Source organism: Meles meles, chromosome 14, assembly GCF_922984935.1.
Source record: "Meles meles chromosome 14, mMelMel3.1 paternal haplotype, whole genome shotgun sequence".
NCBI lineage: Eukaryota > Metazoa > Chordata > Mammalia > Carnivora > Mustelidae > Meles > Meles meles.
Window position 1 is genome coordinate 80823641 of NC_060079.1, and position 18336 is coordinate 80841976.

Consider the following 18336-nt stretch of genomic DNA (forward strand, 5'->3'; position numbering starts at 1 on the left):
TCCTTAACGCCTGGACACCAACTCATATTCCCAGTGGGGACTACGAAAACAGGGACTCGATCTCTAGATCTCAGGGCAGATTTTCATGCCTCGAGTATGAGTATCCTTTCAGATACTGACCGAGGAGAAAGATTCCAAACCTGGAGATCATAATGTTCACCAAATGCCAAAAATAAACACCTTTTTCTGTAATTAATAAAAATTTCTGAGACAGAAACTGCTGTATCATGTGCCAAAAGGAAGAAAAATTCACTTCTTCTAACTCCTTTTTTTGTGTTTTTCTTTGTGGATTTATAGTGTAAGAGATGAGGAATGTGTCATCATGAGTTTCCAAGGGCTTGGTTATATTTGTTTGGGAGGATGTTTAAAAAAAAAAAATCAGCATTATATCAAAGCACATGGCATTTCATTCCATAATATCAAATTTGCCTTATCTTTGCTATAGAAATGCTTCTTAAAATGGACTCAATTTGAAAAAAGAAAAATACAAAGGAAGGTATTTTCAAAATGAAATATAGATCCACAAAAAGGTTTTTTGTTTTGTTTTAATCTCTCCTCAACGAGATAGCTTTTGCTGGCATTGGATTAACTGATTTTATTAACTGATTTTAGTGTGTGGGGAATAGGTCACAGTTTAAACACCGTATAAGGGACTAGTGAGGTAGGCATGTGTGGGTTTCTCAGCCAAGGAAACATTGTTCCAGTATGATAAGAAGAATCACTTGAATTAAAACCACATCACTATGGTTGTGTTTTGAAATTTTAAAGCAGTAAATCATGCATTAAGAATTAATAACTGGCTTAGCCCCAGTGACTGCTACACAACACAATTAATTAGTTTCTCTGCTAGACAGAATGATTTGGAAAAATGAATTTAAAAATGGAGTCACAATTCAGCCCTTTCCCGTTGCGTTCTAGCATTAAAACGTGAGTAAAGATACCAGGTACCAAATATAAATGGATGCTCTTGAGTAAGAGTGTAATTTCATTTCCTCATTTTCAAAGTTTCATCGTGAACAATGATAGGATATTCTGCTGACAGCTCAGAAATAAGAGGAGGAGTAACAACCTTGAAACAGTTTAGTCAACTGTCTTGTGTGTTTACTAAAAGATTTAATGACATATATTACTTTGCCACTTTGTATTAATTTGGGCGGAAGGAGGAGAAGACAACGGGCTGCTCTATGGAACACCCAGAATGTTCACTGTTTCTCCTATTTCGTAGATCACGTAAGACTTGGGACATTGAGGGAGGCCAACCTATTGAGACAGTAGTAACAATATAAAGTGACAGTCACCACATCTAGAGCATAAAAAATTCGATCACTGCGTACTCATAAAATCTTTGAACCATCACGAACTGTATACAAAGATGCAGGTCGTGACCATCATTAAAGATGCTCAGAGCCACAGTTACCTTTGACAACATCGTCCTGAAGAGTCACTGATTACGTACAACCAGACTGCAAAGGATGGGGCGAGAAGCAGCGAGAGTGCACGTGTGCGTGGGTGTGCGTGCGTGAGCACGTGCATGGACACACAGGGGATATGGGTCGACGGAAGACCGAGATCTAGCAGTGCAGCGACATTTTTCTGAGAAAGATCAAACCGCCCTAGCAAGAAACGGCCAGTCCTTCTTTTCTTTCACTAGAGGCACGTGAACCCATGGCACCGATTACGGAGTGGTTTACTCTATTTCCCCTGAAAATATTGCTTGCAATGCCTTAGAGTCTTGATTTCTAAGGAATTCTGCTGAGGGAAAACATCCCTTTCTAGGATTTTATGGTTAAAAGTGAGGATGATTTATGCAGGTGGAATCTTTCATTAGGTAAAAAAAAATTCAAAAAGATCTCAGTTTTTAAAAATGTTTTCATCTGGTATGCTTTAAGAGAATTAATCTTATTGTTACAGCAATTCAGACAAAATTCACATCCTGACTATGCGATGGTCAACAGTGCATGACAGTCGACCTTAATACGGGCCAAAGTCTACTGAAAAGAATTACACTTGAAAAAACAGGTGGCCAGATGACCACTTTGATAGAATGACCAAACTCATGCTAAAAAGAAAGAAAAGAAATACGGCAAGAACCACGTAGGAGTCTTAAAGATAAAATGTCATCCCCTATCGTCTACATGAGCCTTACTTAGGCGTTCAGATTTGTAAAACGGAGACTTCCCGGTCAACAGACGGTGACAATGTGTCACAGAGACATCCTAAATCATGAAGAAGCAAGTGTTTGTGTGAATGGTGTCTAGCCCACAATCCACTGCCCACTCCCGGCTTTTTAACAGTCTTAATCATGAAAATATCTGTGTGGAGATATGGAAATGTCTAGATAGCAAAGGGGGTCAGAGTAAAAAGTGCCTGGCGGGAAGGGCACCCATCCCACAACTTCTTGCTCATTCTACGGTCACTAATCGCCTGCAATGATATTAATGGCCCAGTAATTGGGCGTCTGCAACACTGAAGTGGAAAATACCATCTGAGGCAGGGTTCATCTCTGGGTGGTAAGACTTCACTAGTGACGGAATTAATGTTTGCTGACAGTTTCGCATGCAACACTGCAGAGGAGAAAATGCGCCGCTCTCCGCGGCAGGAAGTTTAGATGGACGTGACATTATTTGCCCTGACCATCCAGAGACCAGGGGTAACCCCAATAAATGCCTGGTCTGAATGTGCCCTACACATGAACCCGATTCCATTCAGGGGACACATTCTATACTCTAGGAATCCAGAGCAATTTTCCACATGTTTGCTTCAATAAAAGAATACCTTCATCTCCTGGTTGAACATCAGGAACAATGAAACTGGGCTACTTCACTCATGCAAAAAGCCCTTTTCAAAGCAGAACCTTGTTAGGAACACACAGCCTGGTCCCCTGTAACATCATCAAATATGCTCGTGCCTGAAGAGCTGCCCATCCATGCCTCCGTCCGTCCGTCCACCCATCCATCCCAAACGTAGCACTTGTATTTGACTAAGAAAATCGGAAGTCTCATTGCCTCAGTTTGTATATTTGAGGAATTTACAATTCTTATAATTTTGCTATTTAGCACCGTTCCACTGAGGAGCCTGAAGGAACTTGATAACTTTTTAAAAATTAATTAATTTATTTATTTGACAGACAGAGATCACAAGTAGGCAGAGAAGGAGGCAGAGAGAGAGGGGGAAGCAGGCTCCCTGCTGAGCAGAGAGCCCGAGGACCCTGGGATCATGACCTGAGCTGAAGGCAGAGGCTTTAACCCACTGAGCTACCCAGGCGCCCAGGACTTGATAACTTTTTAAGAACACACAGTAATAGAGTCTTATGAAGACACAGCCATGGCGAAAAGATCTAAAAGCAAAGAGGAAATGGGGAAGACCTGACACGCTGCTGCTACAACCCCCTTTCCCCGCGGACCCCCGCTCCCTTCCTTCCTCCTGATCCCGCAGGATCTCCTGCGTTCAGCTCCAGGGACTACGGCTGAAGTCAGTTCCAGGCCACACGCTACAAAACAGCACGCAGGACTGACACGTTTGGACAAGCACAGCGATCAGCAGGTGTCTGAACCGTGTGAGCATCTTCGTGCTGTGCATACCCACGAGAGTCTTTACGGCACTACGTATGTGTGTGAGCATCACGCACACTCCCGCTACTAAACCACGCACGGCACGGAACACGTATGCACGCGACCTCTCACGTCACGAGGTATGCATGTGCACACTCGGTGACCCAGGGGCACCGTCACAGGCTGAAGATGCTGGTCTAAGGTTCCCACAGTCCTGGCTGGAGCCTTGCCCCTTGCGTTTCATGGCGGGGTGAACTGTATCCGCCATTTAGGAACTACTCAGACTTTTACGTTCTTGTTTTCTCCCAGGGATAAAAATTTCTCTACCACCTGATTCAGAGACTGCCAAGGGACACAGAGTATGTGAGACCATAACACGTCCCTTCTGAAGTCATCAAACACCTAGCCTGGGATCTCAGAATTTTAGGAACAAATGTGGGACTCTTAAGAACTACACAAATAAGTTTTCTCAAAGTGATCTTTTTATGTCTGTCTGTGCCTCTTGGCTATTTTTTTTAAGTGCTTTATTTTGCTTTTAGTTTTCATCTTCAAGGTGAATATTAAAGGCTATTAAGAAAGAAACTATCTCTCGCTCATTCTCTAGTATTAGTCCATTATTTATAAGGCTAAGTGAACTTTAAAAAAGCTATAAATACAGGCACTGGAGATATTAGCATGTATCTTATGAAACTGTAAAGGCAGTTTTACTCTGGGCAACTCATAAAAAATTCCTTTTTTTCCAAGTAATCCTCATTTCTCATCTGCTCTCGCTTTGCTCTTGTTTTGCACATAGGGTTTTCAGACTTTCCCCTCCCTTGTCTTCTCATCACTTTATGAAATCAGTTTTCTCCTTTCCTTAGTGACTTTTGGGAATAAGGAAGAGCGTCCACAGGCCTCCCACTACTGCCCAGGAGACACCGTTGGGTGTGAACAGAGTCAGTCAGAAGCTTCTCAGTCCAATGTCCAGTTAGGCAGAAAGTGAGACTGTAACTTCCGTGGAAAGAATGTAAGCTTTATTCATAGGAAAACCAACCAGGAGGCTTACTGTTACACTCGGAAAGAGCCCACAGTACCGTCAGAGGAGGATTTCACGTTATGTTAAAAAGTAATAGAAACAACACTTCTAATTATCAGACTAATGAAATGTTCTTTCCCAGCTAGCCTCAGTGACAAGGCAACCCCGACATAATTCTTTTTTCTCTGGGAAAATACACTACATTAGGATACTGCCGAAATTATCAATAAAAATACAGTGTTTCCTTTGTGTGCTGGGGAACTATGAAAAAGCTCTGGCAAGGTTGGTGAAAGGACGAGCGGGGAAATGATTATATGTATAGAACACTCCTCCCGGTCTGTCTCTTTCGGGTCTTACAGAGGATCTGCTAACAAGCTCGGGCAATTCCACCAACAAAAAGATATATAAATGCATGTTTCTTGGTCGAGGAAGCCCAGGGACAAAAGAACTTTTATAACACTCTAAGACAAAGAGCAGAAATCTTATAATTAAGTTATGCAGCCTTACTGAAACTTGTAAACTCTCTGGAGTTTCATTTTATGGATGGTTTGCAAATAAATTACACTTTGTGGGTACATCTTCCCCGCCCGCTAGCTTGCAGGAAGGCATGGCTTTGCCCTTGGTCTTCTGACCTCACACGCTCTGCTCCAAGGGTCCCCGTGGCTGTACTCATCAGGAGCCAATCTTGGAAATGAGCACTTGACATGTAACACCCACTTAATCTCAGGTCGATCTGCCGAGGCAGGTACGGACAGCTTGCCCAGTTTACAGACGAAGAGCTCAAGGCCGAGGCTGGGCAAGTTACTTGTAGAAGGGCACTCAAGAACCGGACCCCAGACTCCCACCCACCATGTTTGTCTGTCACCCAAACTGGTGTGTGTAGATAATTGTCCACACACCCAAGAGTCTGATGGACATTCCATTACAAAGAGGACAGTTGTAGGTTAGAAATAGAAAATAAATGCCGGAATTTGGCAACTCTATACAAGGTCTAAAACATAAATCCTCACCCCAAAGTCAGGGACATAAGTCATAGGCTGATACTGTCCTATCATTAAACTTAATGGAAATGAAGCTTTTGTTTACATTTATCATATAAATTAACTCATGACAGAAAACCCATAATCATTACACAGACCACACATTCTTATATATCTGAAGAGAAATCCACACGTGAGAGGTTATTCGAAAGCTCCCACCACTGTCTTGCTGGGGAGAGGTTATGGTACATCCCATATGTTTTCTGTCAGCTGTCAGACCTACTTCCTGAAATAAGCAAATAGGAAACATGAAAGGAAAACAAACCCAAGTAAATGAATATAAATTTAAAAAAAAATACATATACACATATATATTTAACGAAAATGCAGGAAATGAAATCTGCTGTTCCTCTGTTTTGATTCTTGAAGAATAGCGTTTTCTTGTTTTTGAATGCAAGCATTTTAATTTATTTTGCAATTTTGCACAGAAGTGAACTTTATGCCTAAGAAACAGCAAAGCGAAGCTGACTGTGGAGGCTTCCAATTTCATATGCTCTGATTTTTAGAAAATTGCTTTGGGGAACTAAACCAATGACCTAGGAAATCATAACTCAGTCAACCTCGTTCAGCCTTCCCACGGCAAAGAAAGGGAGGGGCAGCTTGGGAAGGCCCACTGTCGGTACGGCAGGGCATACATTAGCAAACAATCTTTAATCCAACAATTGTTAGAAATAGCAACTTACTCCACAAGTCCAAGTCTCGGCTATGGGTTTGAGGTAAAATACCATAGAACTTACAGACGGCTAAATTGGGAGGGGCCTGGTGCCCGTGGCCGCCCCTGTCACACAGCTCAGCTATGGCCACTGTTCACTTAAAAAGTACCGGCACAACAGCACTCATTTTTCATCCATCTCTGACTCACACAATCTCGGTAGAGTGAAGACCACGTCTTTGTTGGTATTTTGCAAGGTTCCATGCTGAGGTCGCACCAGCGACCTGCAGAACCTTCATAAGGTTGGATGTTGCAAAGGGCGGACAGACCAAAACTGCTGACTCATTGGGCCCAGTGTTACCATCTCTAAAAGAAAGTGTAAGCCACGCACAGGAAGTGTCCTATGATACTTCCTATACCAGAAAAGTCACTGACACAGATACGGACAAAGGCTGAGAACACAGGAGTGCTCCCCTCCGGGAACTGGAGTGTTTACAAGCTTCCCTTGAAAACGGGCACTTAAGAACAGATAGTTATTTCATAAACTTCTTGAAATTTTAAAGACAAACATAACTGTTAGGTTATATAAATGCTTACTATGCTTTTAAGGCAATTAAGAATGTGAATGTCATAAAGAATGGGGGAGGGGGGCTTTTTCAGACCAAATGGCACTAACATCCCTATTTCTGGATCATTTAAGATTAGGAGTTTGATGATGCAAATCAGGCCTAAGGCTAATTACTGAAATAGGTCACTTGAAAAAGTCAATTCTAAATATTAAGAAAACCCACACATATCATTTTGCCACATGTCAAAGCAAATAATCATCTATGAGAAGAGCTAATGAGGAAGCGTATCATTTTGTCATGTCATTTCCTAAGGGAATTTAGTGGATACTTGGTAGGTTTAAAAATATACTTGCAATTAAAAATTAATATTTACTTCCAAAACTCCAAAGCCCGATGACTATATTCTAAAAATCTGGTAACACTGTAAATCAAAGTAAAGGTCTTTGAATTCACAGCAGATTCCATCCATTTCGACTGGAGAAGAGACACACTAACAAGAGATCCTACACAGGATGTATATATCCAACCACAGAATGGTTTGGAACTACAGGCCTCCATCACTGGCCATAAGATAAATGACAAAAGAATTTTCTAGAAAAGAAATCAAAATTCAAGAGGTAAGGTGACTTTTTCCCAGTGCAGGCAAGGGACTCGACTCCAGGTCCGCGGGCTGCTGGCCCATTGCTCCTGGAATCAGTTTCCCTGGGGTGTTATCCAGCACCCGGGCTGACTACTGGCAAACTGGACTGTTCCCCTTGGGGGGTGGCGTGACCCCACACTGTCACTTCTCTGATCCTGCCCATGACAAGGAGCCAGCTCACAGTGACGACGATGTTAATACGCATGCTTGTAGTGATGAAAGTGCTTAAACAACGAAGATTCAGAGTTGGGATACAAGGTGTGTAGCCGCATCTCCCAAACCCACATTAACGGTCTCAAAGTGAACTGAGGGCCTGAGGTGTTCGAGATACATTTGTGAGTCTGAGTGCTCTCCATTATGCCGTCTTGAATAGTCCTCTTTTAAGTCAAGTGTAACTCCAGGGTGTATGGTGAGTGAGTGTGCGATGTGGAAATCAGAGACTTCTAAAAATCTTGGAATTCCTGCAGAAGCAATGGAAAGTCGGCACTGACTTTTTAAGCAATTGTAAAACGTGTTCTGCTCGTCTGTCTGTCTATCAGTGGGTGAGCTCTGCTGGCCGGGGCCGGGCATGAGAAATGAGCTTCTGGCTTTTCCCAGGTACCTGCAGTGTCTTCCTATGTTTGTGACATGATGGGATCGTTCAGGGGTCTGGGAAGTGCCTCCCCGGTTGTTGGCCAGCCTTCAGCCCGGACACTCACCTGGCCGGCAGCCTTCCAACAACCTCTCACTGTTTCACACTCTATTTTAAGAAAGATTCTCTTATCCCAGGCTCCCATGAGGTTTTACCTGGCAAACCGTCCCTCTGAGGCAAGCTCTGGAGGCCAGGGGAGCTCGGCTACCTGCCACTTTAACTCATGATGAGTTTTTTACAGAAAGACAAGGAAGAGATGCCGCTACTGTATAGATTAATATTGGAAGTGTAAATTAAGTCGGGCCTCTAAATACACACCTGTCACGTCACGGTGCCTCGTAGTTACGCAGTGCTCACTGTTCCGCACAAAGGTGATGCACACCACCTCAGAAGCGTCCCAACACCCCGCCTGCACTCAGGGGAATGCACATTGTACCAAGCCATCTTCATGAAGTCATAAATGAAATTAAGAGGACAGAATCTGGGTCTGCGGCTTATCTGCAGGGAAGAGCAGGCTCGCGCACCTGGGCAGGACACACGGTTCTTGGGATTGATGCTGGGAACCGCAGGCGCGGGGGGCTCTAGAGCACCGCCCGCCCCAAGGCACCATGTGAGCTCTCCCCCACCCACCCGGGGGGGTGCAGCCTTCCTTGGGAATTCATCAGGTCCCTGCACTACACATCAGTGTCCTTGGCAGACAGTCTTGCTTAAAAGGTCTTTAAAATAAATAAATAAGCAAGCCACTAGGCTTCTGGTATCTTCATGGGTTTTACCCAATAACTAACTTCAATTTTCAAAGATTTCTCTACTATTTTGTACACTTTACCATCCCGCCTCCTTGTTTCATCCCTCAGAATGCTTTTATTTTCATTTTATGATAATTATTCCTTTAAATCTATAATTTCCCACTTTCCCTTTCTCTGTGGCCCTGAGTCTTGCCACTCTCTCTGTGTCAAGTTGGCTTCCAAACAGGTTTTCAGGCCCTGGTGTTTCACGTTTGCAGCAAGGACGAGATAATTAGACAGCTATGACCATCTTTGTCTTAATAACTCATGTAGTAAAAAACAGGGTATTACTGAGTACTAAGTAAGTATCCAGTGAATTCCTGACTTTGTATTCCCAAGAGCGGCCAGAAGGCTGAGAAAGCCATCTGCACCAAGAGATGGGATGGGATCCCAGGACGGAGCTCTGCACCCCCCGTGAGCCGGAGCCGGGGTCATCATGTGCGCACTCCTGCCCAGTTATGGGCATAGCTTTACACCAAAGAAAAAGAAAAACTACTCCATGGCTTGAGTGATAATAATCATGCAGCCTGCACTCTGACAAAACCCTGGGCCTGGAACAACCCGCTCCTTGTGCCCACACTTCGCGTGCTCCTAGCAGGCATGTGCTTGGATGCCTGTACCCTCTCCCCTCACCGTGTCATGAAGGGAGCAGCAGCTCAGACATCACACACGGGATCTCTAGTACCGTTTCCTGCAACAATGTGTCATATTACTACGCAGATGGAAGGAAAAGGTAATTCACTGAACAAACCCAAGTCTTATACTTCTAAATCTGGTTTTAACACGTCAGTGTGTAATTCTGTTTTGCCTCTAACCCCCTATCCTTTGAATCCATGGGCGCTCCACAAGGAACCACCTTGTTCACTGTTCAATCCCTAGCACTTACACACAGCTTCTGTCATAGAGTAAACACTAAATTACTAAATGCGTGAGTGAACAGATGGATGGATGGACAGATGGATGGGTGAAGAGAAAAGTCATCGCATAAGATTTACCTATGAGATCTCACCAGTGGTCCTTAAAAATGTTTTGTCAGTAGAGATGCTGAGTATATTCATAAATATCCATTTATTTCAATACTATAAAAACTCTAGGAGGTTTTCTCCTCTTTGGGTATTTATATTATCGAATAATATTGGTACAGGGTCCTCATTCAATTAAGGTTTCTTAAAAAAAAATGGACAATTTTCAGCAAAGATTCTCACCAAATTATTTGCCACAGTAATAATTTAAAAAATTGATAGACTTATTTAGCTTATTTTAATTTCTATAGGATAAGTGAATAAAATTATACTTACATATAATGTAATAATCTCTGTTCTTCTGAAATTCTAGACCCCAGAGGTTAGGGCTGAACTCTTGAAACTTGATAGTGAATTTTACATCTTGGTCTGGTCTGGCACAGTTGAGAAGGGGGGTGTTTTCCTTCTTAATAGTGCAGCGGTCTGCCTGGTCTTTATCCACCATATACACTTTATAATATTCATACTGGCCAACAGTTTTAGAGTCCACTTTGGGGCAAATAATATCCAATTTGTCTCCTATCTGTGGATATAGTACCAGTCCTTGTCCAGGTAGAAATCTAAAAAAGCATAAAAAAAAAAGCCATTGAGTTGATAAAATTAACAATATTAACGATAATTACAATTTAGCCAATGTCAATAATTCCAAAGTACAATTTTATAAATCCACATTTGTATTTGCCAAAAGTATCTTAGTTCAGATCAGCAGGGCATGAATGTACTTAGGAATTAAGTTCTAAGAAAGAAAGAAAGAAAGAAAAAAGGAAAGAAAGGAAAGGGAAGAGAAGAGAAAAGAAAAGAAAGGAAAAGAAAAGAAAAACCCCACTCTCTCCTTACTCTATGCAACAGGATCAGTCAACCTCCTGACACTCCTTTCTACCACCCCCTCGCTTGTAATATTTCAGTACTCCTTTGTATAACTTCACAATAACTTTTCCTAGGTGGTGAGTCAGACCTTCACACCTGTTTGTTATTTTTCTAGCCCTCGGCAGCTTTGGTTTATTGGATGCGCCATAGAAAGATGGCGTCAATTCCAAAGAAGAGTGGGTGCACTAATACTTTGTTGTCCTGTTAGTTTCCATTTGCTGCTGATGTTAATTAACAGACAAGTTTCATCAAGAATGTTTCAAATTACTTATCGTAATTAGTCAGTCACTGATCAGACAATGGGTTTTTTATTACACCGAACAAAAGAAATGTCTTACAAACCCATAAAAGATAACCAGAAATAACTCCCTGTCCTATTGATTCAGCTGCAAGATGAGAAGTCCTCCCAGTGCGAGGACGGCAACCACTGTCCCTGCTCCACAAACCTTTTTTTCTGCCTTGAGATGTATTTGCTCCAATTAATTCTTAGAAGCAAATCTTTAGAACTAAGATGACGGATACAATATCCCCTTGAAGCTTACAGCTAAAAGCTTCCCTCCTCTCCCTTCTCCTTCTTGCTTGCCATGCTGCTGAAAGATCTTTCCTAATGGGGAGTTTCTCTGAGTAACTGAAACAAGAGCTTTCTAATGAACATCCATCCACAAGTGCTAACACTAACAACACACTCAGAAACCCCATCTAGTCCCTCCCTCGGTAAGCAGCCAAGCCTGCAGGCTCATTAAAATATTAAAGCCCAAGAACAAAGCATCACATCTGAATCCTTCCAATCCAATCCTTTATTATACCAGGGAAGCCCACCAGCCATGACAATTAATGGGTCATAATTCACGGAGAGAGAAAGCAAGGGAGCTCGTGGATGATAGGGCACCTCCAATTTCAAGCCCAGACTGGGGAAACGGGTTATGATTTATGCTAATGAATGGTATTAATTTTCTGAAAAGTGCAGGAGGTTGTTGTGAACCATCACAGAACATAACAAATCATAGCATAGATTTATATTAAAACCAATACTCTTTATGGCAGGAAAAATTCATGCTGCAATGGTGGTTTGTCACCTTCTTTGGGAATGTGTCATTTATAAACCCAAAGAAAGTGTGGTCCCCCCCCTTTCCCCCCCAAGCTCCTTTAGCAAGGACATAAGACATTTCATGACACACAGAAAGAAGGGAAGGAAAGAAAAGTGAACAAGACACATTTAACAAAGTCTTTCTCAAAATGAGTATTTTTTTTATAAGAATGACACATTTAAACAACCAAGTGTGCACCCTTGAAGTCTCTTTCTAAAACTTTTGACAAATGAGGACCACCACTAATGAGAGCCTCTCTGTGACTTTCTTGGCCATTCATACAGTTTTCTGGGGAGATGCTTTGAAAAGTCAACTCTCAGACCCACCTCCTGAGTGCCCATGTTATCTCTGCAGGCCATTCTGTCTTTCCTGCAGGTAAAACACAACTCTGGGTTCTGGGAGAGGGACTGAAGGGTTGAACCAGAACGTTCGTGGATGAAGCTTTGTTGTCTTCACTTCTGCCCCTCACAGTGATTCTAAGTGTCGTTTGGGTTAAGAAGTGGGGGCAGGTGGCCTGGAGGTCGGTATGAAGGAAACGTGGTGCCCATTACACGGCTCACCTTCCGAACACGACATTTTCCCTGTGTCTTATTCCTTGACATTGTCAGGAAATCTTCACTGCATCCAAGAACCAGAGGCCAATTCCTGCCTGGGGGGGGGCCCTTCCCGCGCCACACATTTTGGATCCTCAATCTGCAACTTTGGGAGCCCGCACAGAGCGAGCAGCACGCAGTAGACTGTGTTAGAAGTGTCCCCGAACCGCAGTCGAGGTCTGCGGGCCTGTGTCTGCCTCCTCTCCAAGCTCCGGCCTTCACACCCATCAACTTTTACCCCGGGGCCATTTCTCCAGGGGCTTGCCCAAGCTTTGGAGATCAGGATCCTTGGCAGCCAGAAGGACCCCTTTTCTTGTGCATCCAGTCAGTTTCCTTAAGGAAATGCATCAGACCTCCCAGCCGCATGCGATGGCTGCGCATCTCGGAACCCTCCCACATCACACCCTGTGTGTTTGACGTCTGGCTCCCCAAGCTTTCTTCATTCAGAATGCTCCCTCAATCCTGTTCCCTTCATGAGAGAGTTTTTTTTTTCTTTTCTTTTTTGTTTTTTCATGCTTAACCAAAGGATCACGGGAGATTTCCACCCAGCCATGTAAGTAACTGCTTATGGCTGACTCCTCACTCACCAAATCTGAGTCACAGCTTCTGCTGACGGGGCTGAGGTCAAGAACCTCCGACCCATGGGCCAGTCTGGCTAGGAGGACCACCATGTTTTAGACTGTATTTTCAGAAGGCACAAATCATGTAAAGAGTGGTAGCTGTCAGTGATGGGGGAGTGATGGATGGGGAGGGTAAGTCATCTGATGGCTTGGCAAAATGAAAGGGGAGAGGAGAAACCTTGAATTTCAATAAGCATATTTGATATACTCATAAGAAGTAAATCTCGATGAAACCCACTATCCAAATGCTCCACAAAGTGTCTGTTTACTTTTCAGAATACATTTTGGCAAAGAGCAAGGCAAGGGTTTGATCCTTTTCCCTGAAAAAATAATTGTTTCAAGAATTCCTTAAAAAAAGACCCAGCACTTGAGTGCTTTAAAGGTTTACTTAAGCATATGTATGCACAGATACACAAGATACATATATAGAGATGTAGATATGTATACCTGCATATAACCTGGTTTACATATGATTTACACGGAACATAATGTATATAAAAATAAACATACACATATTTAAACTGGTTAGCGCACCAGTCATTCGATTGATGAAATTACAGTTTCTCAGCGAAGAGTGTGGCTGTGTTGAGAGTCTGAATCAAGAATTTCTTGCCTACAGTACCACTGCGCACAGTCAAGACCCCCAAAGCCCCTTTGCTCCCCAGGAACCCTGTTTTAAGGCAACATGAGAGCAAAAAGAGAGTCAAGCAAGCGTAACGATGAAAGCAATCTGCTTTGTGTCCGACGCTCCGAGTGACAGAAGCGTAAGGTGCTCATGGTCAGGAGCGTGTAGTCCAGCTCCCTGAGGGCAGGCAGAGCCCATGTGTCTGGTTCAGCGTTGAATGTCTAAGGGTTGACATATAGTAAATGCTCAATAAATAATGCATTCATTGAAAAAATATGAAAGAACAAATGGAAGGGGAAGATATACACAAATTTAAGTCAAATTATGCACCATAGACTTTGCAGACAGAGCCTCTGACCCATTCTTTCTGGAAGGATCTGGGAGTGTGGCAGTCTTCTACAATCCCTTCCCATCTAAACTGCAATGCAGTTAAGCCCTCCAGAACCACTAATAAGGAATACACAGCTGCTTTTGAGAACTTATTCTCAGCTAAGCACCGACAGAGGCCCCTTCCACCACATTATCTTGATTTAATCACTGCACACGTACGTAACATGCAAAACAGATGAAGCCCTGCTGTGCCAAACAGGAGACACGACAGGAAAAGCCCCCTTTCTTTGCACACTTTTCAGTTCTCACTGCATCACATTAGAGCATAAATCTGGTTTTGTGAAATGCAATTTTTTTTCTAAATTGAGCTTTGCATAGATAAGCCACGAAGTTAAGGAAAACGAAGAGAAAGTGAATGGCCATGCAGGCTTGCAGTCATCCTGTGGAGTCTAACTCCATGCCAAGCATGTGCCTGCTGTGGAGGCTGCTCCAAAAGTAGTCACTTGAGAGCACGGCTCACAAAGGCGGCCATCTGGTAACCCAGCCTTGCCCCAGGAGGCTGAGAACCCATAGGTGGGGAAGAAACCGGCCAACTATGTAAGATCTGTGTTTTAATTATAGTGCTACGGATGGTCTTCTGACAACTTATGAGAATCCAAAATGTAAGTGAAAATGAAACGGGGTGAGTTTCTTAATAACACCACTTTTGAGTGGAAAACGATTGTGTCCCGGATGTTAAAAGCAAGTCAGTAACCATAGTCTTAAAACACAGACAACACCCTGTTTTTGAAGCTAGGTCCTTTCTATTGGGATTTTATTACCTCAAGATTGCCGAGAGATCTTAGTAAGTCAGACTACACAGTGTAACTATGCCCTGAATATTTTGTAATCGTTAGTAATTCACTTAATCCTGTTTCGACCTAGGAAGTATTTAAAAAAAGAGAGACAAAACAATACAGAGAGAGAATTACGGTGGTGACCACTGGCTAATTTCAGATTTCTAACCTGGCTCTCCACGGTGGAGGTCAAATACAGATTTCTTTCTGTGTGATGAAATAACACTTGTCTTCTAACGAAAAGGAGCATAGAATTACAAGCCATGCCCCACAGGTGAGGTTGTTTTTGTGAAACTCTACCCAAACAAAGAGTACTGATGAGCATCATTTCATAAAGTCTGCTGGTGTGGAATCCCAAACAATGCCCAAAGAAGGCCTGCAGTGCTTCATGTCGTATAGAGGACAGAAAACAGAGCTAGGCCACTTTCCCTTCTGAATCGGGCTACCAAAGGGTAGAGCAGTCACCCTGCTGCCGTCCTGGGAGAGAAGCCATACCCTCCTCTCCATCAGGAGACCTCGGCTGAGGGCTGCTTCCTGGAAGCCGGTGCTGGGTCCGTGCTGCTCACTGCAGGGCCCCCCAGAATGGCAGCAGAGGGGCCTGCTGAATACAAACAGGCAACTCCTAAGCAGGACAATGGGTGTGAGCACTCGAGCACTCTGAACCAAACACAGAGACAATATGGAATAAAACAGTTAACCTGCCTGAAATGAAATGATCGGATGCCAGAATGTTTCTATCTTCTGATTACCTATCAAATGTAATCCAAGTTTTCTTTCTTTCTTTTTTTTTTTTAAATTTATTCACCACACCAGACTCTAACCCTTCCCACAGGGAATGCTCTGAATCAATCTAATAACCTAAATTAGACATTAATATTTAGTAATCTAAATTAGATCTCTAAGAATCTAAATTAGATATTTCAACTTCATATTCATTATTGTAGAAGCTATTTATAATACAGTCCTTATGCGAAATGATACTCTGTAATGTTTTAATCCACACTAGGAATCCATGCTTTGAAAAACAACAACAAAAAATAAAAACCCCTACACGATGCATTTAAAGTATAAACCAGCTACTTGGGAGCTCAGCTCACAGCACGCGATTTTCTACGACAGACCAGAACGTCACGCGTGCGACCGGAGGTCTGGATTCCTTTATTGACCAGCACTGTGTTACCGGGTCTTGCGGGTGCTTGTGGAATCAGAGGGGGGCAGTGGGTGTCCCATCTACTCAACCAGGCCAGATGGAGGACGAGGGTCCACGGAAAGCCAGTGGCTGAGACTAGCCTAGGGATCACTGTGCAGGGGACCTCACAGCTGCATTTCCAATCCCTCCACAAAGGGCCCATCTTCTCTCCTACCCGCTCTTGCCCTTGTCCCTGATTGGGACACCTACCCCTCAGGACAAACATTCAATGACTTCTTATGCTTTTCTTTGAAGTTGTCCAAAATGAACCTAGAAGAAAGGCCAACTCGCTCAGGGGCTCCCTTGATGCTGACAGAGTCTGTGAAAATATATACGAAAAACAGGAGCCTGGTTCCCCTGGGGGAAGGACTCTATGGAGGTAAATGATGGGAAGATAGGCCAGACCACCAGCCACACCAGAGCAACTTGGTAAGTGGCACCGAATGCAAAGTACCAAGCTGACAGAGAATAAAAGAGATGAGAAGAAGACACAGACAGGAATGACCCATGTCTATGTCTAAACAAACAACCGGGGCAGGCAAACCCCCTTTAACCAGACACGATGACAGTGCTCCTATGTTAAAAAGTGTCAGTTGGGATCCAGAGCCATTTCCATTTACTAGTTCCATAAAATCTTTCAGTATCTAGTATTTCTGCCTGCTGATGGCAGGCATCATCCGCCTGAGAACAGGGCCCCGGGGCTCAGTAACAGGGTCAGCACAAATCCAGCCGCTATGTAACCGTGGGGGACAGGGACCTGCACAGGATACGGCACTTCTGGAGAACCCTGCCGAGCAAAGCAAGAGTTGTAAACAACACAGATGCTACTTTTTCCATGGGGATTTTAATTTCTCCTTTCTTCTCAAAGTTCCATTCGAGTAAATGATTATTGTAAGAGCGTGGCTAACTTCAATTGAAAAGAAGCACAGAGACACAACGTGTGGTATGATTCTACTTGTTTGGCTGACAACACAGGAAACATGCACAGAAGATCAAACTCGGGGCCGTTACCTGGGACTGCTTTCAGATACTGGATGGTGATGGACCCAGGGTGATTTCTAGCTCTCTGTGTTTTTCAGAATTTTGTACCATAAACATTAAATGCTTTTGTGATCGCATGGAACATTATTTTCAGTGTACGGTTTCAAACAACAAACGATATCATGTTCTTGAGCCATATTTCCTAATTCTGATTTTAAGAATCAGCATTTAAAACTTGTAGCCATTTTAACTTTTTTGACGCATTTCCTTAGAAGGAACTAAATAAAGTTATTATGGTTGGAACTGTGGCCTATGTAACAAATCAGCTCTGGAGTCCACCAAACCCTAGTAATTAACATACGACCAGTTGATCCAAATAAATGAAAACTATGAGATGGATACAGTTTAGGCTTAATCACTGCACTGGAAAATTCTGGAAGTTGGCTAACGTTTCAGGGGATCTGAATGCCAACTTTAGGAGGAGGTTCACCCTAGCAGTTGGCACCAAAAATCATTGTCCTTTCACGGGATAGGTTTCTTTGCAAGCCAGAGCTCTATACTAAGTACACTTGGAGTTGACTATGTTTTGGAAAACATGTACTCTTCCCACAAAATGCTTCTATTTCATTTTAATTAAATCTCAAAGGCTGCAGAGAAAAGGAGCAGTCCGTTTGTAAATTAGTCCAAAGTTCTGAAGGAGGAGCACGTGGCAGCTGATTGGGCTTTCTGGTCACCTCCTGACAGAAGACACAGGTTGCTCTGGGTAAGCCCAGACCCATGAACCAGAACCACACCGTGCACTGGGGGCCTTCCACGTCTCTACGGGGCAAGAAGAACATTAACACAGAAGCCCCAAGATCCCGTTCAGAAACACCCTGTGCCCCAAGGAATAGAAATAAGTCCTGAAGCTGGACTTAAGCAGGACTTATGTGAATTTCATAACCAGGCAGGAATCTCCTCTTGTTTCGCTTCCGTGCAATGCTACATTGCTGCCACAGCTTAATCAGATCGCCCCTCTCTAAGCACCCCAAACAGAAGAGTTTGTTCCAAAGGGAATAAATAAAAAGCAGGGCCCACAAGAGACATAGGCAATATCAACCCTGAGAAATATTTGGAGAAAGTTTCCTTCTTGTGGATAGCACTTTACTGCCCCCTTTTGCACTTTCCCATCAGAACAAGATTCTGCACAAACCTTCTCTGAAACCAGAGAGAGAATGGGGCAAAGCTACAGGGTGTCAGCTTCATACAGAATTAGGTCACCAGATACCACTGCTTGGAGAAGCAAGTAATTACCTTAGAACT

At 43.3% G+C, this 18336-nt stretch overlaps 1 protein-coding gene across 1 annotated transcript in view; it reads right to left on the reverse strand.

Annotated features, from left to right (window-relative positions):
* Positions 1-18336, reverse strand: part of EFNB2 (ephrin B2) — a 42335-nt gene that overhangs the window by 9870 nt on the left and 14129 nt on the right. The window contains exon 2 of the mRNA XM_045977941.1: positions 10182-10465. Within this exon, the coding sequence (XP_045833897.1) occupies positions 10182-10465 (284 nt within the window). The remainder of the gene's footprint in view (positions 1-10181; positions 10466-18336) is intronic.